At 49.2% G+C, this 27,475-nt stretch overlaps 1 protein-coding gene across 1 annotated transcript in view; it reads right to left on the bottom strand.

Annotated features, from left to right (window-relative positions):
* Positions 1-5,995: 5,995 nt before the first annotated feature.
* fbxo46 (F-box protein 46) overlaps positions 5,996-27,475 on the bottom strand; it is a 41,251-nt gene continuing 19,771 nt past the window's right edge. The window contains exon 2 of the mRNA XM_072269835.1: positions 5,996-10,999. Within this exon, the coding sequence (XP_072125936.1) occupies positions 9,006-10,910 (1,905 nt within the window). The 5' untranslated portion in view covers positions 10,911-10,999 and the 3' untranslated portion in view covers positions 5,996-9,005. The remainder of the gene's footprint in view (positions 11,000-27,475) is intronic.

Genomic DNA, 27,475 nt, shown 5'->3' with positions numbered 1-27,475 from the left:
GTGTGTGAGTGACGGATAGAGTCTGGGGAGGCCTGATGGGGGAGAACAAACGGGGATGATTGTAAATGGGTTTGTGGGAACCTTCCAAGCTAATCACGTCCTTCTCCTCCCCTTCCCAGTGGTGCTGCACGTTTATTTATTCTGATATGGTGGGGTATAGACCTTTCGAGCCACACCGCCCAGGAACTCCCACTTTAACCCTCGCAGTATTTATTTATAAAATTCAGAGATGCAGCGTGGAAAAACCCCTCCGGCCCTCCGAGCCGTGCTGCCCAGCTTTCTCCTGATTTAACCCCGGCCTAATCACAGGACAATTTACAATGACCAGTTAACCTACCAACCAGTACATCTTTGGACTGTGGGAGGAGACCGGAGCACCTGGAGGAAACCCACGTGGTCACAGGGAGAATATACAGGCAGCGGCGTGAATTGAACCTGGGTCACCTGTACTGTAAAGTGTTGTGCCAACCACTACACTACCGTGCCGCCCCAGGACTGGAGAAGGGTCTCAGCCCAAAACATCGACTGTTTATAGACGCTGCCCGACCTGCTGAGTTCCTCCAGCATTTCTTGTGTGTTGCTTTTGGATTTCCTCTTGTTTGTGATATGACGCTACCGTGCCGCGCCATGCTCGAGCTCTTAAATCTACCTCTTCCATTACTGCAATATTACTATTTCTATTTGCTCTGCATCAGTTCACCGCTGTACTGTTGTATCTAACACAATTCTGCTGTATCTAGTACTACCATCTACAGTGTTTACACAGCGTGCTACAGACAGCAGTGAATACAGTCCAGTCCATCACAGGGAAAAGCCCCCCACCCATCCAGGCTATGCTCTTGTCCCCGTTGGGATAGAGTACAGGATCCTTAGGTACCACACCATCAGCTTCAGAAAGTTGCTACCCTCGACCCCGGGACCAGTGTGGGTAATTTCATTCACCACTACCTTCAACTGATTGCACAACCAGCAGACTCAAAAGCTCTACAACTCCTGTCCTCAGTATTGTTTTTTTAAAATTGCATACTTAGTCCTTTTTTCACAATGGCTGTTTCTCAGAATTTTTCATAAGTTTTAGAGGATTTCTTCATTTTCCTGGAAATGCCTGCAACTAAAAGAAGCTCAAGGTAGTCTTTGGTAACATACAATTAGTGGCCACTTTGTGTATCTAATAAAGTGACACAGATTGTGTGTTCATGGCCCTCTGCTGCTGTAGCCATCCACTTCAAGGTTTTGACACGATGTACATTCAGAGATGCTCCTCCACACACCACTGTTATAACACGTTTACTTGAACCAGTCTGGCCATTCTCATCTAATCTCTCTCAATTAACAAGGCATTTTCGCTCACTATATGTCCTTTGCTTCTCCCACCCCTAACAGGGCGTTTTTGCCCAAATATCTGCTGCTCACTTTCTATTTTCCACCATTCTCTGTAAACTCTAGGGACTGTTCAGTGTGAAAATGCCAGGAGACAGCAGTTTCTGAAATACTCAAACCACCCTATCTGGCACCAGCAATCACTCCACGGTCAGTCACTCAGATGAGGGGCTAGTCCAAGGGCCCCTCATCTTTATTGATACGTAGGGGTGTCTCTATGTCAGGTGTTTGTATTGGGGATGGGTGAGATGGGGAGGAGGTGGAGAGTCTGTGTGGAGCAATAATGGATCAGGCAGGCTAGGTAATGTGTTCCAGGACTGTTGGCTTCTTTACAATCGCATGCAATCCGTCCGGGGCAGTTGTACTTTATCCGTGTTGTTCCCATTCTGATGCTGGTCTGAACCTCTTGACCTTGTCTGCATGCGTTGAGTTGCGGTCTCATGATCGGCTGATCGGATAGTTGCATTAATGAGTAGGTGTACAGGTTACCTAATGAAGTGGCTGCTGAAAGTACTTAGATAATACATTTCCTTCGATTTTTGACTGCATGTGAGCAAGGAATTTCATTGCACTTTACTGTTTAGGACCTAAATCTGATGTCTAACTGTGCTGAAACCTGGTAATTTTCAGGAGTTATTGGAGAGCTCCTAGCTGTGCTAACCAGATCTACTCAGCTGCATTTACAAATCTCCTGGCAGGTGTAATCTGGCACCTGACACTCTCGTGCAGGGTAGTAATTAACATTTGAGTATCTCATGAGCGTTTGGTTACTCCGGGTGTTCCAAAACAAAAGGCGCACACTCCATCACCGATGTGAGTATGCACAGGTTTGATGCTGCACCATTACAGACAACAACACGGATAAAGTACAACTGCCCCGGACGGATTGCATGCAATTGTAAAGAAGTCAACAGTCCTGGAACACATTACTTAGCCTGCCTGATCCATTATTGCTCCACACAGACTCTTTCCACCTCCTCCCCATCTCACCCATCACCATTACAAACACCCGACATAGACACACCCCTACGTATCAATAAAGATGCAGCTACAAACTTCAGAAGCTGTGTATCTCTCACAGTGAGTCACTGGGAGAACTTAGAACGCAAGACATTTAGCCATCAAGTTTACATGCTATCCCTGGGTTACCAAAGCCCAATGATTGGGCACCCCAACATCAGACCAAGCTCCTATAATATTAAATTAAATTGAAAGCCCAGACTAAGAAAACAGCTTCTGCCCCACCGTTAACCAAAACGAAGACTTCCTCTCACAAACTGCCCACCCTTTGTCCACCTCCGGAACACCATCAGTAAAGATAGGCAGTGACACCTCTACCACCATTATCCTCAACACTGGTGCTTCACAAGGCTGCGTCCTCAGCCCTCGACACTCTTGACTGTGTGCCCAGACTCTGTTCTGTCTCCATCTACATTGGAGCTCCCAACCTGGAGTCCATCACCCCTTGCTTAACGGTAATGGACTCTGGCCTGAAAAAGGATGGGAACCCCTAGTCTACACATTAGCAAATGGCACCACCACAATGGGCTGAATCTCAGATAACGATAATTCAGAGTATGGGAAGGAGAGCTGTGTGACATGGTGACATTTCCCTCAGTATCAGCTGAAGAGCTAGTTACTGACTTCAGGAAGGGGAGTGTTACTCCTGTTTATATCACAGGGTCTTTTATGAGCTTCTTAGAGAGGTACATGGAGCTTAGAAAAATAGAGGGCTATGCGGTAGGGAGATTCTAGGCAGTTTCTAGAGTAGGTTACATGGTCGGCACAACGTTGTGGGCCGAAGGGCCTGCCATGTGCTGTGGATTTCTGTATACGTAAAGGGGCTGAGGTTGAGATGGTGGAAAATTTCATGTTCCAAAAGTGCAAACATCAAATATTGCATCTCTTGGTCCAACCATGGCCATGAAAGCACACCAACGACCAGTGCCTTCATTTCCTGAGGAGGCTCCAACCTCACCCCCTCCCACCCTAACAGATATTTGTGGATGATATCACAGGCTTGTCCCATCCCACAATCAGAAGTACCTCCAGGAAGCGTTGCCTTAAAAAGGCAACATCTGTCGTCCGGGCTATACCGATTTCTCTCAGCTACCAGCAGGCAGGGGGTACAGAAGCCTGGAGTCCCACACCACCAGCTTCAAGAACTGCTAACTCACTTCAACCACTCAGTTCCTGAACAGACCTGCACAACCCCAATCACTACCACAGTCCAGCAACACCAACCACTCTGCACTATCGTGGATCTTTTGTGCTAAATTCATTTTCTTGCGGGAAAAGAAACTGCCCAACTTTTGATTGAATTTTTCTTGCAAATGTTGCTCCGAGATGCAGCACAGAGCGTCATAGGAAGTCATTCCTGCCTGTGGCCATCAAACTTTACAACTCCTCCCTTGGAGGGTCAGACACCCTGAGCCAATAGGCTGGTCCTGGACTTATTTCATAATTTACATATTACTATTTAACTATTTATTACTATTTTCTATTACTAGTTATTATTTCTATGACTATTACTATTAACTAATAGTAATATTACTATTTATTATTTATGGTGCCACTGTAACAAAAACCAATTTCCCCTGGGATCAATAAAGTATGACTATGACTATTAACTGACACTACACACGCAAAATGCAGCAGGAACCCAGCAGGTCGGGCAGCATCTATGGAAATGAAGAAACAGCCAGCCTATCTGGGCTTCCGGGTCCTTCAGGTCCGCAAGAAACTGCAGTCGTGGACTCGGCCCAGTACATCATGGACATGCCCGTCCTCACAATCAGGAGTACCTCCAAGAGGTGTCGCCGCAAAACGCAACATCCATCATCAAGGCTGTGCCTTCAGGACTCAAGAAAGGTCTCTTCCTTAAACGTCGGCTGTTTGTTCATTTCCAAAGATGCTGGCTGCCTTCCTCCAGAATTTTGTGAGAGTTGCTCTGGATTTCCAGCACCCGAGACTTTTTCGTGCTTATCATCTGATGCCATGCACCTATATGCAAGTGCTTATCCTTATATTCACTGTACTTGTGCATATGACCATAAACTGAGCTCTATTTATTCATTGAGATACAGCGCGGAATATGCCCTTTGAACCGTGCCGCCCAGCAATCCACCAACTTAATCTTAGCCTAATCATGGGACAATTTACCTACCGACCAGTACGTCTTTGGGAGAGTGGGAGGAAACCTGAGCACCCGGAGGAAACCCCAGCACCCGGAGGAAATCCGAGCACCCGAAGGAAACCCACACAGTCAACAGGGAGAACAGACAAACTCCTTAGTCACCTTTGGCTTTGAATGAGGCTCGAATCCTCTATCGGACCCAGGGGATGATCGTCCTGCCCGATATTACAGCAGGGGTGATGAACCTTTTTGAGAGCGTGTGCCCAAATTGGCAATAATCAAAAAAAAAAAATCTTCCACATGCCATAGCAATTTTGAGCAGAGATTTTCAATTGAGTTTCACGAATTAGTGACAATAATGGCAAACAGTTTAAGGAAAGGGTTAAGTTCCTTAGAAAACCTGTTAAAATAGTAGAAAAGGCAATCGAAAAAAATTCTTTCTAAACAATATTGTTTTTGTTGGGTGATGGGGTGGAGATAGATCTCTTTCCCCAGGAGGTGCAAGATGCTCCTCCCCTCTGCTAGCTTGCAGGTCACCCTCCGGTAAGATGTAGCACCTGCTTAGCCCCCGATCAGAGTCATGTGAAGCCATGGGAGCAGGTGGTGCACCTCACAAGTCCTGGTTAAAAACGCAAACAAGAGGAATTCTGCAGATGCTGGAAATTCAAGCAACACAGCAGGCCAGGCAGCATCTCTAGGAAGAGGTACAGTCGACGTTTCGGGCCGAGACCCTTCGTCAGGACTAACTGAAGGAAGAGCTAGTAAGAGATTTGAAAGTGGGAGGGGGAGGGATGGAGCCAAGAGCTGGACAGGTGATTGGCAAAAGGGATATGAGAGGATCATGGGACAGGAGGCCCAGGGAGAAAGAAAAGGGGGAGGTGGGGAAACCCAGAGGATGGGCAGGGGGTTTAGTGCTAACTCCTCCTTCAGTTAGTCCTGACGAAGGGTCTCGGCCTGAAACGTTGACTGTACCTCTTCCTAGAGATGCTGCCTGGCCTGCTGCGTTCACCAGCAACTTTGATGTGTGTTACAAGTCCTGGTTATGTGACCACTGACACCAGGCAAACAAAATCTCTGAAGAGTATTGATAATGGCTGGGGTCACCCGTCTTGTGAAGACACTGCCCAGAAGAAGGCAATGGCAAACCACTTCTGTGGAAAAATTTGCCATGAACAATCATGGTCGTGGGAAGACCGTGATCAGCAACATCATATGACACAGCACATAACAAATGAATGAATGGTTATTACAACTAATTATGATCCAAATACTGATGCATACACCAGGTCAGCGAGGATTTCAAAACCTATCATTCAAATGTCACACATTCTCACTGGCGTGAGATGTTTCCTGTGAAACCATCACACAGCTCTCAGGCCATAAAAAAAAATTATTTGCTGCCTCATTTGGCAATAATCATTATGAATCTTTTTATTACGCCTGGGGTTTGAGAGGCAGCACCGCATACCATGTGCCAACAAAACTTTCCTGTGTCTACCACTTTGGGCACACGTGCCACATGTTTGCCACCCCTGCGTCTGACCAGTTGCTGGTTTTCAAATCCTGGTTTTAAAAAAAATACATTTATGTCACTGTTTGAAACAAGTTTATTACCGGGTAAAACAAAAACAAACCAGAGAACTGGGAGGGGCTTTGAACCTCCCAGTAACAGGACACTGAGCCAAACCCATTTTATACTTTGTTAAGCCAGAAAAGCTTTTTTACATCAACCAGCTTCCATTTGAGCATCTTGGTTTGGACATTAGCACCCAGCTGCCCAGATGTGGTTCAGTGAGATGTTTTTTTTTTTGCTGATGGTGAGGTATACAGGTACATTTTCTGACGTTCTGGGGGTGGGTGGTACTGAAGCCAAGCAAGCCCACGGGTTAATACTTACTTTGGAGGGAGGAGCAAAACTTGGCATCAGTCAGGTGTTCCCAATGATGGGGCTTGGCTGCTGCACCTTCAGAGGAGGGAGCTGACGAGGTGAGAATGCAAAGACTGGCACCAACAACCGCTCCCACCCACTCCTTCCCCTTGTGGAATTGTAACACTGCGCAAATCACTGTGGCGGCCCAGTGGAGGCCGCCTTACGCAGGGGGTCTTTTCCCCCCCGTACGCTGGGGAGCTGGGGTGGAGTGCTTCTGTGCAACAGGTCCACCTGTCCTTTGTATATCACGTACATACGGAGCATAAGCTGTGGCAGCCATTTTGACTGGGCTGCTCCTCAAGTTCTGACTGCACTTCAACCCCGCTCTCCTGATCTGTGGTCATCCGGTACGGCGGGGGTATGAGACGCATGGTGGGGGGGGGGGGCAAATCTACCCAAGGCTGGCCAAGCTGTCCATTCACGGCTCTAGGCAGTGGGCAGTCAAAGGGCAACAGCCTGCCCCTCTCCCAGGGTTACATCCATGCCCGGGCGTCCTTGCCAAAGCATGCAATCTCTATTTGAGGGCGGGGGGAAGAAGAGATCAGGGAACGGTCAGCGCCCCGCTCTCCAGGGAATTGTAGACAAAAATCAATATTTCAACTTGTACTTGTTAATGATTTTGTGATCCTTTGATTATTGTCAGTGAATAAACTTCTGTATATTTGTAAAACAAAAAATAATTCAGGAGGGGACAGAGGAGGTATTTTGTTAACCAATACCCCAGACAGCAGTGGTGTCTATTTTCTTGTCAACTGCCTCTCACCAAGATGAGTGAGGTGTGGGGTTAAAGTTCATCCTCGGTCACCAATGCCAACCCAATTCCAAAGCTTGCTTTTATTAAAATCGGTGGGATTTTGGAACTAGAATACAAAGCTTCGATGTGATTGTACTGAGCTTGTAGCACAAGCGACTCTGGGCGGACTATCTCCCTACCTTCGTGGGTCCCTTGGTCGAGCTGAAATCAAACTGGGCAGGCATTTGAACCTTGTGGCTCGAGTGTGGCACATTTTATGCTGCCCACCGTTCCGTTCCCTCGAAGCTGCACGCGTGAGCAGTAACTGAAATGCTCCCACGCACATAGCCGTCGTTGCCATGCAGCCGCAACTTTCTTCTAAGTAATGTTTCGATCATATGCCGCACAGATTTCAGGCCTTGTAAAAATTTCTTGCTCAGAGCAACGGTTGGTCTGTGCAGCTGTAAAAAAAATTTTTTTTTTACTCTGGGCCCCTTAGGAAGGACATGCTGACACTGGAGAGGGTTCAAGGGAGGTTGGTGGAAATGATTCCGGGATTGAAAGGCTTGTCACATGAGGTGCATTTGATGGCTCTGGGCCTCTGCTCACAGCAAATCAGAAGAATGAGGGGTGACCTCATTGAAACCTATCTAATGTTGAAGGGCCTCGATAGAGTGGACGTGGACAGGATGTTTCCTATCGTGGGAGAGTCTAAGACCAGAGGATACAGCCTCGGAAGGGAGGGATGTCCATTTAGGATGGAGATGAGGAGGAATTTCTTTAGCCAGAGTGGTAAAACTGTGGGATTCTTTGCTACAGGCAGCTGGGGAGGCCAAGTCTTAACACGTACTTAAGAGGTTGATAGATCCTTGGTTGGTCAAGGCATGAAGAGATACAGGGAGAAGGCAGGAGAGTGGGGCAGAGAGGGAAAATGAAATGGCAGAGCAGGTTCAATTGGTCAAATGGCCTAATTCTGCTCCTAAATCTTATGGTCTTATGGAAAGTTGCCACCATTTTATTTCCCACCCGTCCTTGACCACAACTGCTAGTGGACCGCTGGAAGAGGCGGTACCCCCACCCAACTCCCATTCCCATTAGGACAAACTTCCAGCAATGGACGTAGTTCCCTCTGGTCACTGAGTGCCAGTTGGTGAGAGGGCAGGAACATCAATACTGCCCACTTTCATCAGTGGGTGAGTGGTTAATGATCTGGGGGGGGAGCCTTGTCTGAGTGACAGTGAAATTCACACCCCCGAACCCCACCTTCTCGGCCGTGCGGAGCCGTATGTGGCATCTCCTTCTGCCTTTATTGTCGAGCCAAATCTATTCGAGATGGTCCGTCCTTGAGCCTTAAGACAGGGAGAGGTGATGAGAGGTAGGGGCTGTCTTCAACGTTGGGGAGGGGGGGTTCCCACTAATTTTGCCTCTGAACTTGCAAATCTCAACTGCTAACGCCCTCCTCTGCCCCACGCAAGGTAGATGGTTAGCGAGACCCCCTCCGTAGATCTGGCCAGCTTGTGGGGTGAAATCTGCTCTAGTTTGATCAAAATTAAATTATGGTAATATACTTCATAAAACAGGGAGAGAAAACACACACTCTCTTTCTCTCTCACACCCACACACACACACACGCACACAAACTTTATCATGCTTCCAACAGAGTTTTCTTTTTTTTTGACAACCCTTCCCCAATTCAAAACAGATCAAAAATTAAATAGCTCTAGCAGACACAAGAAGCCAGAAGATTCAATCACAGGACTGCGCGGTGAGGGAGGGCAAGTTTTTTTTAAAAAAAGTTCCCTCCAGTTCCTTTTCTTTTTGTCGTTTTACCTCCCCTCCTCCCTCTTTGCTGTGTCACTGGTCTGCACCCAGTTATTGTCATGAAGTCCGACCCGGCAGCCGGGAGTGTCCCTGTCTTTCCTGCGGCAGCACATCCAGTAGGATCGCCCGTAAGGCAAGTCATGGTGGTAAGGTTTGGGGTGCCAGCGGCAGAGGGAGACATCGCCCCTCTCGTAGTGCTTCTTACACTGCTTGCAGGGGTCGTCGCGGTAGAGGGGGTCCCGGTTCCAGCGCGAGTCGACGGCGCGGATCCCATAGGCTTCGATGACCCCCTTGAAGTGGTGGCAGGCGCACTTTAGGGCGGCCAGAGAGCGGGTGGGCAGGTAGCCGAGGATCTTGACCGTCACGTGGTCGGGCAGCAGGAGGAGGTACTGGCGGGGCTCCAGGAGGCGCTGGATCTTGAAGCGGATCTCCAGGAAGTCGTGCGAGACGTGGCGGTACAGGCAGTAGAGGGGGGCCTCCGACTCGTCTGGCTGCGAGGGGCTCTTGTCCTCGGGCTCCTGGGTGCCGCAGATCCGGAGGGGTCCGGCCTTGGCCTCCTGGGGTTGGCCTGCCCGGCCCTGCTCGGAGTCGGGGCCCTGGGCCAGGGAGTGCAGGAAGAAGAGCTGCCCGGGGGGAGGCTCCTCACAGCCTGGGCACTTGGCGTCCTGTCCCACCGTCACGCACAGGGAGTCCTCCCGGTCGCCCGGGGGGCCCTCGCGGCCGAAGACGACGCACTGGTCCACGCCGCCGGTGACCACCACCTCCACCCGGAAGCCTGCGCGGCAGTCTCGGGACGCCCCTTTCTCCAGGGAGGACGGGAAGGGGGCGGCGGCAGCGTCCGGGGAGGCGTCGCGGCCCGAGTCTCCGACCGGGTAAGGCGTTGCCATTTCTACGTCCGGCAGGGGTGGGGCCGGGGCAGGTGGGAAGGCGGCAGGAGCCGAGGTGCTGGAGGGGGGCGAGGTGGGGGACGAGGAGGGGGAGGCGGAGGGCCCCACGATTTGGTAGAGGTCACAAGTGATTTTCTCCAGCGCCCCGCCGCACACCGACCGGTTGCAGCTCATGAAAACGCTGCCGGCCGGCGCGTCGGAGCGCCGGGGCCCGCCCCCTCCCCCGGCTCTGCCCGCCACCCGAAAGGCGATGCGGACCTCCCCGGCGGGGCAGGGGGGGCTGAAGTCCCCGCCTCCGGTCCTGGCGGCCCCCTGCTCCTCGCTTCGGGCCAGCCCGTTGCGTCTCCGTGCCCCAGCCCCCCGCTGGGCCGACTCGATCCTGGCGATCGCCTCCGCCACCCGGCTGCTGCCCCCGCCCCCGCCCTCAGCTTCCTCCACCTCCTCCTCCCCCTCCTCCTCCTCCTCCCCCTCCTCTTCTTCCCCCTCCTCCTCCTGCCGGGGCGAGGGGCCCTCGGCTTCCTGTCCCGCCAACGCGGTGGCAGTGGAACGCTGCTCTACCAAGGCCACCATCTCGGCCACCGAGACCAGCTCCGCCTCGCCCAGAGGCTCCCTCGGTCCCTCCCTGGGGGGGTCGTGCGACTTCCTCCTCCTCTTGGGTTTCGTCCCGTCCATTGTCCAGCTTCCCTTCACCTTGACCGCGTTGCTCCGGCCGTTGTTACCACCGCCTCCGCACTGGTGAGCCACGAAGAAGGCGATCTTTTCCTTGGTGTTGCCCGGCTTGATGACGTACCAGGTGTCCAGCAGGACCCTGCCCTCCTCGCCCTGCCCCTCAGTCTGGCCATTGCCCCCACCGGCACCGGGAACGACGGGCGGCGTGTTCTCCGAGCAGGCCGGCGCGCCCTCCTTCACCTTGGGGTCGCCCGGGCTTTTCTTCAGGCCGATACAGCAGGGCTTGTTCTGCAGATAGGTGCCGAAGGGCCGCGGACACCACAGCCTGATGCGGGAGAAGGTGTTCTGCTCCATGGCTCCGACCGGCTCCCGGCACTCACGGGCCTCCGCTCCCTCTCCGGGTTCATTCAGCGTACGAGAGGCGCTCCCAGTTCCGACTTCCCCTGGAAAAGGCAAGAGAACAGAAGGGCAGGCATCAGTTCTCGGGTAGCTCGTTCAACCAGGACAGAACGAAAACCAAGAAAGAATAAATTAGGTGGTACAACAGGGGCAGATATTACAGCCCAGGACGGATCCTCAGAGACACGAGAGAGATCTGCAGATGCTGGAGATCCAAAGCAACACACTCAGCATGTCAGGCGGTATCTACCCTCCTCCACAGATGCTGCCTGGCCTGCTGAGCTCCTCCAGCACCTCATGCAGTTCTTCAGAGACGCCGAATCCCAGGATCATGAAACTGCTCACCCTTTCCAATGCTGATTCCCCCTCAATGAGGGCTGGGGTACCTTCTCCCAACTTCCCCCCCACCCCCCCGAAGGTTTATTACCACAGGGAGCAGCAAGGCAGTGTACCAGTTACCCTAACGTTACGACAGCGGCGGAGACCCGCGTTCAATTCCTGCCGCTGACTGCAATGATACATTCTCCCCACGTGGGTTTCCTCCCGCATTCCAAAGACCCACAGGTTAAGTGGTCACTGTAATGGGGCAGCAGGGCTTATCGGGCCAGAAGGGCCTGTTACACATGCTGTAGCTCATGGTTTCTTAAATGCGGGTCAGGCAGCAGGGAGGAGAAGATGGCAGCGCGACGGCAGTGCACGGCCTCTCCAGTGAATGATATCTGTAATCTGTCAAGTAGGGGACAGTGTACAATTCTGATTTGCTGGAGATGGACGTGAGATTATGGAGGAACATCTGGAAAACTTCTGGAATGCCCGCTTCGCTGCCGCTGCTACTGTGTGGTAACCAGAATCTCCGGAGCAGAAGGCCCCGGAATCCTGGGCTTTGCGTGATTCAGCGGCTGGGGAGAGGTCAAAGGCGCTCGGCAGAGGATGGCACTCGAGAGGCTGGTTGGAGGCTCGAAGTTTTCGGACTGATGGACTCAGTGTCAGCTGTGGTCGGCTGCTTCCAAGGCATCGACAAATTGATGGTGCCTGGAGGTTTATGGCAGGGAGTTTCTCCCTTTTGCCGCCTGCTATCGGGGACTCGGAAGTCGATCAACTCATGGACCTTGAGACTATTTTTACTGTGCCCATGGTTTGGTCTTTATCAAATTATGGTATTATTTTCCACTGCTGTAACTATATGTTATAATTATGTGGTTCTGTCAGTGTTAGTCTTCGGTTTGTCCTGTTTTCTGTGATATCACTCTGGAGAAACATTGTATCATTTCCTAATGCATGTATGCATTTCTAAATGACAATAAAAGAGAACTGAGTGCTCTCATAATCTAAATGAAGCTAATCTGCGGTAAAAGAAACAGTCAAGACTTCAGATCGAAGACCTTTCCTCAGATCTGGGAAAGAGTGCAACAACAAAACAAGAAAGGTCTCTGAAAGTTTGGCACGGAGAGGCCACGGCACAGTATCCGATAAAGCTGCAGAGGTTTGTAAACTCAGCCAGTTCCATCACGGGCTCTTGCCTCTGCGGCATCCAGGACACCTTCAAAAGGTGATGCCTCGAAAAGGCAGCGTCCGTCATTTGGGACCCCCACCACCCAGGACATGCCCTCTTCTCTTTGTTACCGAAAGGAAGGAGGCTCAGAAGCCTGAACACACACCCCTATGTTCGGCACAGAGTAATAGAAAAGGCCCTTCAGCCCATCTGGTCCTTGCCTAACCATTTAAACTGCCTACTCCCATCCTCCTGCACCGGCAGCATAGCCCTCCATACCCCTACCATCCATGTACCTGTCCAAACCTCTCTTAAACATTGAAATCGAGCTGACATGCACCACCTGCAGCTCGTTCCACACTCTCACCACCCTCATGAGTGAAGAAGTTTCCCCTCATGTTCCCCTTAAGCTTCTCACCTTTCACCCTTAACCCATGACCTCTGGTTGTAGGCAAAAAGCCTGCTTGCATTTACCCTATGTATACCCCTCATAATTCTGCATATCTCTACCAAATCTCCTCTCAGTCTTCGATGTTCTAAGGAGTAAACTTATTCAATCTTTCTTTATAACTCAGGTCCTTCAGACCCAGCAACATCCTAGTAAATTTTCTCTGTACTCTTTCAATCTTGTTTACATCTTTCCTGTAGGTAGGTGACCAAAACTGCACACAATACTCCAAATTAGGCCTCATCAACGTCTTTTACAACTTCAACATATCATCCCATCTTCTGTTCTCAACACTTTGACTCACGAAAGCCAACGTGCCAAAAGTTTTCTTTACTGTGTCCAGTTCTGGTCACCTCACTATAGGAAGGATGTGGAAGCATTGGAAAGGGTACAGAGGAGACTTACCAGGGTGCTGCCTGGTTTAGAGAGTATGGATTATGATCAGAGATTAAGGGAGCTAGGGGTTTACTCTTTGGAGAGGAGGAGGATGAGAGGAGACATGATAGAGGTGTACAAGATAATAAGAGGAATAGATAGAGTGGATAGCCAGCGCCTCTTCCCCAGGGCACCACTGCTCAATACAAGAGGACATGGCTTTAAGGTAAGGGGTGGGAAGTTCAAGGGGGATATTAGAGGAAGATTTTTTACTCAGAGAGTGGTTGGTGCGTGGAATGCACTGCCTGAGTCAGTGGTGGCGGCAGATACACTAGTGAAGTTTAAGAGACTACTAGACAGGTATATGGAGGAATTTAAAATGGGGGGTTATATGGGAGGCAGGGTTTGAGGGTCGGCACAACATTGTGGGCCGAAGGGCCTGTACTGTGCTGTACTGTTCTATGTTCTATGTTCTACGTTCAAACCTATCTACCTGTGACGCCACTTTCAAAGAATTATTGAACTGTATTCCCAGGTCCCTTTGCTCCACCGTTCACCGTGTAAGGCCAACCCTGGCTGGTCCTACCAGACTGCAAAACTCTGCACTTGTCTCCATTAGATTCCACCTGCCATTTCTCAGCCCATTTTTCCAGCTGGTCCAGATACCTCTGCAAGCCACGATGGCCTACCTCGCCGTCCCCTACACCCTCAGTCTTGGTGTCGTCCACAAATTTGCTGATCCAGTTAGCCACATTGTCATCCAGGTCATTGATACAGATGACAAACAACAACGGACCCAGCACCGATCCCTGTGGCACTCCACCAGTCACAGAGAGGCAACCATCTACAACCACTCTGTGGCTTCTCCTGCAAAGCCAATGTCTAAACCAGTTTACTACCTCATCCTGAATGCCGAGCGACTGAACCTCCTTGACCAACCTCCCATGTGGGACGTCCTGTGATTGGGCTACGGTTAAAGTAGGTGGTTGCCGGGCAGCTCGCATAGAAGGGCCTATTCCACACTGTTTCTCTGAATAATAAAAAAAATCTAAAATCTACATTAAAATCCAGGTGGGAGCTACTGTTGGTCAGAAATTACAAGCCCCACAGATACACCTTTGGGCATTCCCAGCTGACTTGCTGTCCAGAAAATACTTGATACGGTGCAGGTAATAATAACTTGTGGCCAAGTGGTTAAGGCTTTGGACTAGCGATCTGAAGGTCGTGAGTTCGAGCCCCAGCCGAGGGAACGTGTTGTGTCCTTGAGCAAGGCACTTAATCACACATTGCTCTGCGACGACACCGGTGCCAAGCTGTATGGGTCCTCATGCCCTTCCCTTGGACAACATCGGTGGTGTGGAGAGGGGAGACTTGCAGCATGGGCAACTGCTGGTCTTCCATACAACCTTCCCCAGGCCTCAGTCAACATCGAAAGCGATGGACAGCCGAAGAAGAAGTTTATTAAAACTATCCCATGGATATCAATGTGATAAATAGCCAGTTTCTTTATGTGTCAACCAAAGCACAAGGAGGTCCAAGTTGCTCGTCTTTACGAGGCGCCTGAGGTAGTTTGTGTCCTATCAAGAGGTTTGACAGGATCTTGGATGAGTTTTCAAACCAAGTACACCAGAACAGCAACCGGATTTCTACACAGAGGGACGGCAGAGAACAAACTGCTCGAGGAACTCAGCAGGGGTTGTGCACCATTTAACTCGAACATCGACAACCTCTCTGCCTCCGCAGATGCTGCCTGACCCAGCCACTTCTTCCAGCAGTTTATGAAATGCCCCGGATTCCATGGGGTCTCCAGTTTCCTCCTGTTCCCAGAGGTACAGTTGATCCTTAACTGGTGCCAGAATGGTCCTATTTTACAAGGGGTGGTTGATAAGTTTGTGGCCTGAGGTAGAAGGAGTCAATTTTAGAAAGCCTAGCACATTTATTTTTCAACACAGTCCCCTCCTACATTTACACACTTAGTCCAGCGGTCGTGGAGCATACTGATCTTGGACCTCCAGAAAGTGTCCACAGCAGGGGTAATTGATAAGTTTGTGGCCTAAGGTAGAAGGAGATGAGTTATACAGCTCACGTTACATGCACGTGCAGTTCAACTCTTTGACTGATAATGCAGAAAGTTTGAAGTTAATAACTCATCTCCTTCTACCTTAGAGCACGAACTTATCAATCACCCATCTGTGGACACTTTCTGGAGGTCCAAGATCCGTGTGCTCCACGACCGCTGGACTAAGTGTGTAAATGTAGGAGGGACTATGTTGAAAAATAAATGTGCTAGGTTTTCTAAAATTGACTCTTTCTACCTTAGGCCACAAACTTATCAATCACCCCTCATACATAAGTTGCTGTTAGCCATAGTTTAAACCATCAAGCACAAATTTAAACATGACGAAATCTGCAGATGCTGGAAATTCAAGCAACACACATCAAAGTTGCTGGTGAACGCAGCAGGCCAGGCAGCATCTCTAGGAAGAGGTACAGTCGACGTTTCGGGCCGAGACCCTTCGTCAGGACTAACTGAAGGAAGAGCTAGTAAGAGATTTGAAAGTGGGAGGGGGAGGGGGAGATCCAAAATGATAGGAGAAGACAGGAGCGGGAGGGATGGAGCCAAGAGCTGGACAGGTGATACGCAAAAGGGATATGAGAGGATCATGGGACAGGAGGCCTAGAGAGAAGGAAAAGGTGGGGGGGGGGGGAAAACCCAGAGGATGGGCAAGGGGTATAATGAGAGGGACGGAGGGAGAAAAAGGAGAGAGAGAGAAAAGAATGTGTGTATATAAATAAATAACGGATGGGGTACGAGGGGGAAGTGGGGCATTAGCGGAAGTTAGAGAAGTCAGTGTTCATGCCATCAGGTTGGAGGCTACCCAGATGGAATATAAGGTGTTTTTCCTCCAACCTGAGTGTGCCACTTCTTATTATTCCTACATTCTCAGCTTCCCTCCCCCACCCCCGACCCTTTGCCTGAGAATCTACCACCCACCTACACGTTAGGGGCTAATATCTGAGGAAAGACATCCTTGCCATAGAGGGAGTACAAAGAAGGTTCACCAGATTGATTCCTGGGATGGCAGGACTTTCATATGAAGAAAGACTGGATGAACTGGGCTTGTACTCGTTGGAATTTAGAAGATTGAGGGGGGATCTGATTGAAACGTATAAGATCCTAAAGGGATTGGACAGGCTAGATGCAGGAAGATTATTCCCGATGTTGGGGAAGTCCAGAACGAGGGGCCACAGTTTGAGGATAGAGGGGAAGCCTTTTAGGACCGAGATTAGGAAAAACTTCTTCACACAGAGAGTGGTGAATCTGTGGAATTCTCTGCCACAGGAAACAGTTGAGGCCAGTTCATTGGCTATATTTAAGAGGGAGTTAGATATGGCCCTTGTGGCTAAAGGGATCAGGGGGTATGGAGAGAAGGCAGGTACAGGGTTCTGAGTTGAATGATCAGCCATGATCATAATGAATGGCGGTGCAGGCTCGAAGGGCCAAATGGCCTACTCCTGCACCTATTTTCTATGTTTCTATTATTATAATACTGTGGCTAATTAGCCCACCAAACCTACTGTCGGGTGTGGGGGAAAACCTAGAGCAGCTGGGAGAAAATCACACACACACACAGTCAGACAGAGTGTAGCCAACTGCACGCTGACAGGGCAGCGTTGAACTCTGCTCCTTGGAGCTGGGGGTGGGGTGGTGTCACACCCCTGAGGAACTGAAGTGGAACACCAAGACCAAGGTCAGGATGCACAGCAGGTTTCACGACCTTCAACAAGGTATGCAGTTACGAGCATCCTGACGCGCGGTACAGAAACTGCCCTGCAGCAGATAGGACGGCTCTGCAACACGCAGTTAGAACTGCCCAACGCATCACCAGCACCCAGCCACCCGTCGTCCAGGACAGGTAAACAGAGAGGGCCAGCGATACCACGAAGGAATCAGAATTGGGTTTGTTATCGCCGGCATGCGACACGAAATTTGTTAACTTGTCAGCAGCAGTTCAATGCAATTCAACACTCACAACGCGCTGGAGGAACTCAGCAGGTCGGGCAGCATCTGTGGAAACAATCAGTCGACGTTTCAGGCCGAGACCCTTCGTCAGGACTAACTGAAGGAAGAGTTAGTAAGAGATCTCAAATCCCTTACTCACTCTTCATTCAGTTAGTCCTGACGAAGGGTCTCGGCCTGAAACGTCGACTGTACCTCTTCCTAGAGATGCTGCCTGGCCTGCTGCGTTCACCAGCAACTTTGATGTGTGTTGCTTGCGTGTTTATAGTTATATTTCATGTGTTTTTTTTTAATTATGGTGTTCTTACTGTTGTTTTTTAGGCAACACCAGACCCAGAGTTAAAACCATTTTGTTCTCCTTTAGACTTGTGTACTGAATAACTGAAGATTATCAATACAATCTTGTATCGTGAGATTACCATCACAACACGTCAACAGCAGATGCCATTTCATTGGCTCTTCATTCAACCCTGGAACATCTCCAGACAGCGACGGTGCACACACCGGGACGCTCCTCATCGACTACAGACTGCCATTCGATACCATCATCCCCTCAGAGCTAATCAACAAGCTCCAAGGCCCGGACCTCAATACATCCGTACACAAGTGGATCCTCCATCTCCTCACTTGCAGACCCCGGTCAGTTCGGCAACATCTCCCCCACGATCTCCATCAGTACGGGTACACCACAGGGCTGTGTGCTTAGCCCCCTGCTCGACTCGCCTTACACTGTGAGGCTAAGCTCAGCACCGATGCTGTATTTAAGTTCGCTGATGACATCGCTGGCGCAGGCCGAATCAGCGTATACAGTTCTGTGGAAAAGACTTATGCACATGTAGATATATATCTAGGGTGGCTAAGGCTTTAGCACAGGACTGTACTTGTCGGCGTGGAGCGGACAGCGAGTTGGTAAATCTGGCGGCAGCAAAGGATGCTGGGAATGGCGAGGAGGGAGCACCATGGGAGGCGTGTGGGACTGGTGGCAGAGAAGGCGTACCAGGGACGGGGGGGCAGGGATGTGGTGCGAGCGCAGACATACCCAGCCCTGAGGTACGTCTCCACCAAAGGAGGTGTAAGGCGCTCCTTCACTCCGCAAGCCTGCAGGTCACCCTTGGGCAAGGTGTAGCACCTGCTTAGCCCCCGATCAGGGTCATGTGGAGCCATGGGAGCAGGTGGTGGATGGTCATACAAGCAGCCGGTGCAGATCACAAGTCCTGGTTATGCAACCACTGATGCCAGGCAGACAGTCTCTGAAGGGTATTGATAATGGCTGGGGTCACCCGTCTTGTAAAGACACTGCCCAGAAGAAGGCAATGGCAAACCACTTGTGTAGGAAAATTTGCCAAGAACAATCATGGTGATGGAAAGACCACGAGCGCCCACGTCATACGACACGGCACGTAATGATAATGTCATACAACGTGGCGCACGATGATGATGATAAACACTATGAAAGATAATCATAAGATACAGGAGCAGAATTAGACAATTTGACCCATTGAGTCTGCTGTGCCATTTTGTCCTGGCTGATCGATTTCCCTCTCAGCCCCAGTCTTCTGACTTTTCCCCCGATTCCCTTCGTACTTTGATCGCCCCCCTATTCTGAGGCTGTGTCCTCTGGTCTTGAGACTCCCCCACCATAGGAAACATCCTCTCCACGTCCACTCTATCTAAGCCTTTCACCGTTCGACAGGTTTCAATGAGGCCGCCCCTCGTTCTTCTGGATTCCAGTGAGTACAGGCCCAGAGCCATCAAACGCTCCTCGTATCACAAGCCTATCAATCCCAGAACAGTTTTTGTGAACCTTCTCCGAACCCTCCCCAGTGTCAATACACCCTTTCGTGAATAAGGGTCAAAACTGCTCACAATACTCAAAGTGGGGACCTCAAAATGCTTTCTACAATTTTGTCACTGTATCCCAGTGCATCTGACAATGATAAACCAATACCTCCAATACCCAAAAGGGACCTTACAGGAACTAAATTCACCAAACACTGATGAGCTGATAAGATCCAGCCAGCTAGTTTCCCTCCAGGTCTCACAAATATTTGTAGGCAGAGACACGGGAAGATGGCAGAATGCCAGAACTGAAGGAACACATACCCTGCGGCAGGAACACAATGGGTCCGTGCAGTCTGTAGGTCGGGGGTGGGGGGAGGGAGAGGAAACGTCGGTGATTTGGGTCGAAACCTGGCAGTAAGACGGACCTGTCACCCTTCACTGCCGCTGGGTCACGGTGCCGATGGAGCACCTGCTCCGGGACTGTGGCGGTTGAAGAGGGCACTGCACCACCACCTTCGAGGGCTAATGGGGGGGGGGGGGGGGAGGATGGACAATAAATACAAGAAAAAAAGTGTCACCCTAGTCATAGAGTGCTACAGTACAAAAACAGGCCCTTCGGCCCATCTAGATCATGCCAAACCATTATTCTACCTAGTTCTGTCAACCTGCACCGAGACCAGGGGTTCCCAACCTTTTTGACGCCATTAAGCAAGAGGTCCACAGACCCCAGTTTGGGACCATAGCCCTCCATACCCCTCTCGTCCATGTACCTACCCAAATTTCTCTTCAACGCTGGAACCGAACCCACATCCACTACTCCCTCCGGCAGCTCGTCCCACACTCTCGCCATTCTCCGAGCGAAGATCCCCCTTAAATAGTTCACCTTTCACCCTTAACCCTCAACCCTCGACCTCTAGTTCCAGCCTCACTGGAAAAAGCTTGCTTGCAGACATGCCACCCTGCAAAAACTCATTTCAGGGAGGTAGCACCCCCACTCCCCGCAACCCCATATCCTCACTCCCCCCCCGCCCCCCCGGTCGACCTCCAAGGGTGTATGGAATACTTTGTTTAGTGATTTTGTCTAATCTGTAAACTAAGTTGAGTATATGCTGAAAATGTGACATTAAAATATGTACTTACATTATAATATTCTATTACAACATTAAGCAAGTCTACAGGGAGTTTGGCCTCATCACATAGGGCGTCAATAGAGTAGCTCCTTAGCAGCCAGCCAGCTAGTTTAAATAACGTTAGCTATGCTAATGAACGAATGACACTTGTTAAACTCACCTCAACATGTCTTTTACAGTCTTAACCCACCATGGGCAATAGAAAAGTCACTGTTGCAAACAGTGCAGCGAGCAACACTGTCATTATTTTTGAGATCGACTGTAAAGCCCGCCCACAGAGAAAACTGATAGGTCTACTGAGCACGAAAAGAGACCAATCAGGATGCTCCCTCTCCCTCTCAAAAAAATTGATTTCCGGGATATTGTATATAACTTGCGGGCATCAGGGAGCCACTATCAATATGCGGGAGACTCCCGGAACTTCCGGGAGTGGTGGGATGTCTGTGCTTGCATTTACCCTATCTACACTCCTCTGTCAAATGTCCCCTTAATCGCCCAAGCTCAGTCCTAAACCAGTCAACGAATCTCAGGGTTGGGTACTTTGACAATAAATATATTTTTAATCTTTCCCTATAGCTCAGATGCTCAAGTCCCAGTGACAAGAGGTTGGATGGTGGGGTGGGGGCTGACACAGGCTCATGTGCAGCACGGATCAACGGGGTCGATGGAGCTGTTTCCGTGGTAACAGATTAGCCTGCGTGAGTGGATACACCGGGCCCGTTGAGCAGCCTGCACGGAACTACAGTGCCAGAGACAGTGGGTTCCTTCCGCTTTCTTGCTGGCCCAGCTCCTGAATTATAAAAGGAGCCGCTATCCACGACGATGATAGAATCCCAAGGAAATCTGACCCGGGAAGCCGGCATTAGCTGTTCACATGGAACATACAGCAGTACAGGGCAAGAACAGGCCATTCAGCCCACAGTGCTGTGTTGGACCAAGCAGTCACGAATGGCCAACTAATCTCTCATTACCACACAATGTCCATTCCCTTCCATTTCCCTCACATTTATATGCTGACCAAAGTGCCTTCAAAGGTCTCTAATGTATCTGCCTCTGCCACCTCAGACACTCGCAACTCTCTGTACAAAACTTTACCCCCTCATTTTAAACACATATCCTCTGGTAGCAGACATTTAAAACCCTGCGAAAAAGATACTGCCTCTCTTCTCCATCCATGCCTCTCATAATCTTTTAAACCTCTTACACGTCTCTACACATGAAGATCGAGAAGGGAACAAATCTGACTGGGTGTCAGTGAAAGTCATGGCGCAGGCGAATACGCGGCACGCAAAAGAATTCCTATAAGCGTGGCTTTCCATGAACAATTCTGTAAGCAAAAATGGCCAACGTTGATCCTAGTTATGAGGCAACACAGGCAATTTTCCAGACCACGACACACAAAAAGTTCACCAAACATACAACCTTGCCCAGGCCTGCGCCTTGGAAACCTTCCAAGGTGCAAATCCATGGTCTCTCGAGACTAACAGACACCTATTGATTGATAAGTATACAAGGGCCAAGCATTCAGAGGACACATCACAACCAACACTGCACTGACAATGTCTCCTCGTGTGGTGACGAAACGTTTGCAAGTAAATTGCCAAGATCAGAGAGCAACAGCTCAACCCAACCACCAACCACCCGAGCTACGCATCTTCCGATTTCCTGTAAACCTCTATAAGATCGCCTCCCAGCTTTCGCCACTCCGGAGAAAGCAAGCCAAGTTTGCCCGAACTCTCGTTCTAGTGCATGCCCTCTAATCCAGGCAACATCCTGGTAAACCTCTTCTGCACCCTCTCCAAAGCCTCAACATCCTTCCTATAATGGAGCAACCAGAACTATATGCAATACTCCAGATGTGGCCTAACTAGAGATTTATAGAACTGCATCACAACTTGCTGACTTTTTAAACTCAATGCCTCAACTAATAAAGGCAAGTACTAATAAAGTATAAAGTACACCATATGCCTTCTGAACCACCCTATCAACCTATATATCAACTTATGTTCAGGAAGCTAATCATGTTCAACGCCCACACATTTTAAGATCACAAGACCATAAGATATAGGAGCAGAATTAGGCCATTTGGCCCATCGAGTCTGCTCCACCATTTTATCATGCCTACTCCAACTTCCCTCTCAGCCCCAATCTCCTGCCTTCTCCTCATATCCCTTCATGCCTGACCAATCAGGAATCTAACAACTTCTACCTTAAATATACATAAAGACTTGGCCCCCACAGCTGCTTGTGGCAAAGAATTCCACAAATTCCCCACCCTCTGGCTAAAGAAATTCCTCCTCACCTCCGTTCTAAAAGGACGCCCCTCTATCCTGAGGCTGTGTCCTCTGGTCTTAGACTCTCCCACCACAGGGAACATCCTCCCCACATCCACTCAATCAAGGCCTTTCACCGTTCGATAGGCTTCAATGAGGTCACCCCTCATTCTTCTGAATTCCAGTGAATACAGGCCCAGAGCCATCAAACCTTCCTCACATGACAAGCCGTTTAATCCCAGAAACATTTTCCTGCACCTCCTTTGAGAACTCTCTTCAGATTCAACAAATCCTTTCTAAGATAAAGGACCCAAAATTCTTTCTAAGATAAAGGGCCCACAATACTCCAAATGGGCCCCACTTGTGCTTTATAAAGTCTCAACATTACATCACTGCTTTTATATTCTCGTCCTCTTGAAATGAATGCTAATATTGCATTTGCCTTCCTCACCATCAACTCAACCTGAAAATTGATCTTTAGGGAATCCTGCACAAGGACTCCCAAGTCCCTTGGCATCTCAGTTTTTTTGCATTTCCTCTCCATTTAGAGAATAGTCAACCCTTTCATTTCTTCTACCAAAGTGCATGAGCAGACAATTCCTGACGCTGTATTCCATCTGCCATTTCTTTGCCCATTTTCCTAATCTGTCTCGGTCCTTCTGTAGCCTCTCTACTTCCTCAAAACTAACTGACCCTCCACCCACCTTCGTATCGTCTGCGATTCTGTGTCAGCGTAGCACAGGGGATAGCACCTGCAGTTGGCTGTTGGTCCTAATCCTCAGCTAGAGGCAAATAATGCCACAATGTTGAAGATACTGTCTCTCCCGCTGGTTTGAGGACTGACTGGCCTTTCCAACGCTGGGATCTATCTAAAGTGCCCAGGAAGATCCAATTGCAACATTAACTCCTTCCTTCACACACGGTTCAGACTGTATTTATTCAGAGACAGCACGGAGAACACCAGTCCGGCCCTTCGAGCCGCGACACCCAGCCGTCCCCTGATTTAACCCTAGGCTAATCACGGGACGACTTACAATGACCAATTAACCTACAAACCGACGGGACAGTTAGCTACCACACTCCTCGAACAGAAAAGTAAACAGTTAACAACGTAGGGCAGCACAGTAGCATCGTGGTTGGCACGACGCTTTACAGTACCAGCGACCCCGGTTCGATTCCCACCTCTGCCTGTGCGGAATTTGTATGTTCTCCCCCTGTGACCGCGTGGGTTTCCCCCGGATACTCCGGTTTCCTCCCACAGTCCAAAAGAATTGTGGGATAGAGCAAGCGCAATGGAGGAATGCTAAGTTGGCGCCAGAAGCGTGGTAACACTCGAGGACCACCTCCAGCACATCTCTGACGGCTGGTCGTCGACACAAAAGCAAGCACTTCAACGGCCTGCTTCGATACCTTGACGTACGTGTGACAAACAAAGCTGATCTTTTTCCACAAGCTGGATACTCGGACTCCACAAAGCAGACTGAATACAGTGCAGGCTGAACGGTGGTGTGCTGATCTCAGAGGCTAAAGGCTCGGCACACATCGTGGGCCAAAGGATCGTATTGGTACTGAACCGTACTGTTCAATGCCAAGACAAAGGGTCGTACTGGTACTGAATTGTACTGTTCAATGCCAAGACAAAGGGTCGTACTGGTATTGAATTGTACTGTTCAACGCCGAGACAAAGGAGCAGGATTCGGCTTTTTGGCCCAACAAATCTTCTCCACCATTTCATCATGGCGGATCCATATCCATCCTAACCCCATTCTCCTGTCTTCTCCCGGAACCTACCAGGACCAGAGTAGCGCAGTTTTCACGCTGCCAGTCATGCAAGTTCCAGGTGCAGAATCAGAGATCTCATTGCAATCAGAAGGGTTCTTCACCGCTGTTTCTATAACAGTTTTGTTTCAGAACATAGGAGAGTACAGCACAGGAACAGGCCATTCGGCCCACAATGTTGTGCTGAACCCAGGTAAAAAGCAAATCAAAAATAGCCAAACACTAATCCCTCCTATGTACACCATGTCCCTATCCCTCCATCTTCCTTACATCCATGTGCCTATTCAAACGTCTCTTAAAAGCCTCTAATGTATTTGCATCTACCACCATACCAGGTAGCACATTCCAGGCATCCACCACCCTCTGAGTAAAAAACTTACCCCTCACATCCCCCTTTGAACCTAGCCCCTCTCACCTTCAATGCATGCCCTCTGGTGTTAGACATTTCAACCCTGGGAAACAGATACCCCCTGTCCACTCTATCTCTGCCTTTCATAATCTTGTAAACCTCTATCAGATCTCCCCTCGGCCTCCGAAGCTCCAGAGAAAGCAACCCAAGTTTACCCAGCCTCTCGTGATAGCACACGCTCTCTAAACCAGGCAGCATCCTGGTGAACCCCTCCTGCACCCTCTCCAAAGCATCAGCATCCTTCCTATAGTGAGGCGACCAGAACTGTATGCAATACTCCAGTTCTGGCCTAACCACAGCTTTATAAAGTTGCAATATAACCTATTGATTTTTGACCAGTCAGGGTTGTCAGCCCTGAGCTGAACCCCCGAACCTGGAGGACCGGTGGACCACTCTTAGTCTGGCCTCTGCCCTTTGACCTGTGTGGCATGAGCGACCCTACCAAGAGCCAAATCACATAGCCAACTTAGCTCTTTGGGTCACTGAGGCTTGCAAGCCTCCAAACCCTACAACAAGGTCGTGGTCCTCTGGGAGGAAGACCACAAGTCACAGGAGCAGAATTAGGCCATTTGGCCACAGCCCTCTGAGAGATACGAGGGCCAATCAGACCTCATCCTATTGGAAAGAGGACATGTTTTGTTGGCAGATTGTAAGAGTAAATATTTCACTGCTCCTGTATCTTTGACGGCTGTATTGTTCAACTGGGGAATCTCCAGTTTTGACTCTTGGGAAAAGACCTCAAGAATCTTGGAAGGACATGTGTTTACCAAGGGGACACAGAGGGAAGCTGTTCCCATCAGCAAAGACCAAGGAATATACATATTTTTAAACCTTTTGCCCAGCAAAAAATGACAAAGGCAGATGCAGGAATAAGAATCAGATTTAATATCACCACCATATGCCAGCTTCTTCCCCTCTGTCATCGGATTTCTGAATGGACAATGAACTCATGAACACTACTTCTCTACTTTCACTTGCTTTTTTAAAATATTCTTTCCCCCCCCCCCCACCGAAATTTTTCATGTTTTATTGTTTTACAACATTGAATCAGGGTGGATTTAATTTGGCTTTTTTGACACTCATCGACAGGAAAAAACTCTTTCATGTCAAAGTGAAAACAGATCTCTACAAAGTGATCTAAATTAATTACAAACATAAAACACAAAATAATTGATCGCATAATTACTCACCTCCTTCAAGTCGGTATTTCGTAGATGCACCTTTGGTAGCAATTACAGCCTTGAGTCTGTGTGGATAGGTCTGAATCAGCTTTGCACATCTGCACACAAACATTTCCCCATTCCTCTTTACAAAACTGCTCAAGCTCTGTCAGATTGCATGGGGATCGTGAGTGAACAGCCCTTTTCAAGTCCAGCCACAAATTCTCAATTGGATTGAGGTCTGGACTCTGACTTGGCCACTCCAGGACATTAACTTTGTTACTTTTAATCCATTCCTTTGTAGCTTTGGCTTTATGCTTGGGCTTACTGTCTTGAAGGAAAACAAATCTTCTCCCAAGTCGCAGTTCTATTGCAGACTGCATCAGGTTTTCCTCCAGGATTTCCCTGTATTTTACCCTCTACCTTCACAAACCTTCCAGGGCCTGCTGCAGTGATGCAGCCACCACCATGCTCCACAATAGGGATGGTATATTTTTGATGTTGTGCAGTGTTTGGCTTATGTTTAGTCTGATGACCAGAAAGCTCTATTTTGGTTTCATCAGACCACAGAACCTTCATCCAGCTGACTTAAGAGTCTCCCATATGCCTTCCGGCAAACTCTAGCTGAGATTTCATGTGTGTGTTTTTTTTTCCCCAACAGTGGCTTTCTCTTTGCCACTCTCACATAAAGCTGTGACTGGTGAAGCACCCAGGCAACAGTTATATGCACAGTCTCTCCCGTCTCAGCCACTGAAACTTGTAACTCCTCCAGAGTTGTCATAGGTCTCTTGGTGGGCTCCCTCACTAATCCCCTTCTTGCACGGTCACTCACGATTTTTGAGGACAGCCTGCTCGAGGCAGATTTACAGCTGTGCCATAAACTTCCCATTTCTTAATGATTGACTTAACTGTACTCCAAGGGATATTCAGTGACATGGAAATATCCTTGTATTCATCTCCTGACTTGCACTTTTTAATAACCTTTTCACAGAGTTGCTTGGTGTGTTCTTTTGTCTTCATGGTGTAGTTTTTGCCAGAATACTGACTCACCAGCAGTTGGACCTTCCAGATACAGGTGTATTTTTTGCAATCAATGACTGCACACGGTGATCTTCACCAGTGCTGATTTGCTGTGTCATATTAAAGGGGCTGAATACTTACACAATCAATTATTTTGTGTTTTATAATTGTAATTACTTTAGATCATTTTGTAGAGATCTGTTTTCACTTTGACAAGAAAGGGTCTTTTTTTCTGTTGATCAGTGTCAAAAAAGCCAAATTAAACATGAAAACCTCCAGGGAAGGAGGTGAATACTTTTTATAAGCACTGCACTGTATATACATAGTCTGTCATGCTTTCTTTGTAACTGCATCAATACGTTGGGCCCAGGATAGATCCTGAGAAAGCTAAAGAAATTTGGCCTGTCCCTTAAAACCCTCACTAATTTTTATAGATGCACTGTAGAAAGCATTCTTCTAGGGTGCATCACAACCTGGTATGGAAGTTGTCCTGTCCAAGACCGGAAGAAGCTGCAGAAGATCGTGAACACGGCGCACCACATCACACAAACCAATCTTCCGTCCGTGGACTCACTTTACACCGCACACTGTCGGAGCAGTGCTGCCAGGATAATCAAGGACACGACCCACC

This window comes from Mobula birostris, chromosome 10 (genome assembly GCF_030028105.1).
Source record: "Mobula birostris isolate sMobBir1 chromosome 10, sMobBir1.hap1, whole genome shotgun sequence".
In the NCBI taxonomy this organism is placed as follows: Eukaryota; Metazoa; Chordata; class Chondrichthyes; order Myliobatiformes; family Myliobatidae; genus Mobula; species Mobula birostris.
The sequence above is the reverse complement of the archived record's forward strand: the minus strand, read 5'-3'. Positions and strand labels throughout refer to the sequence as shown.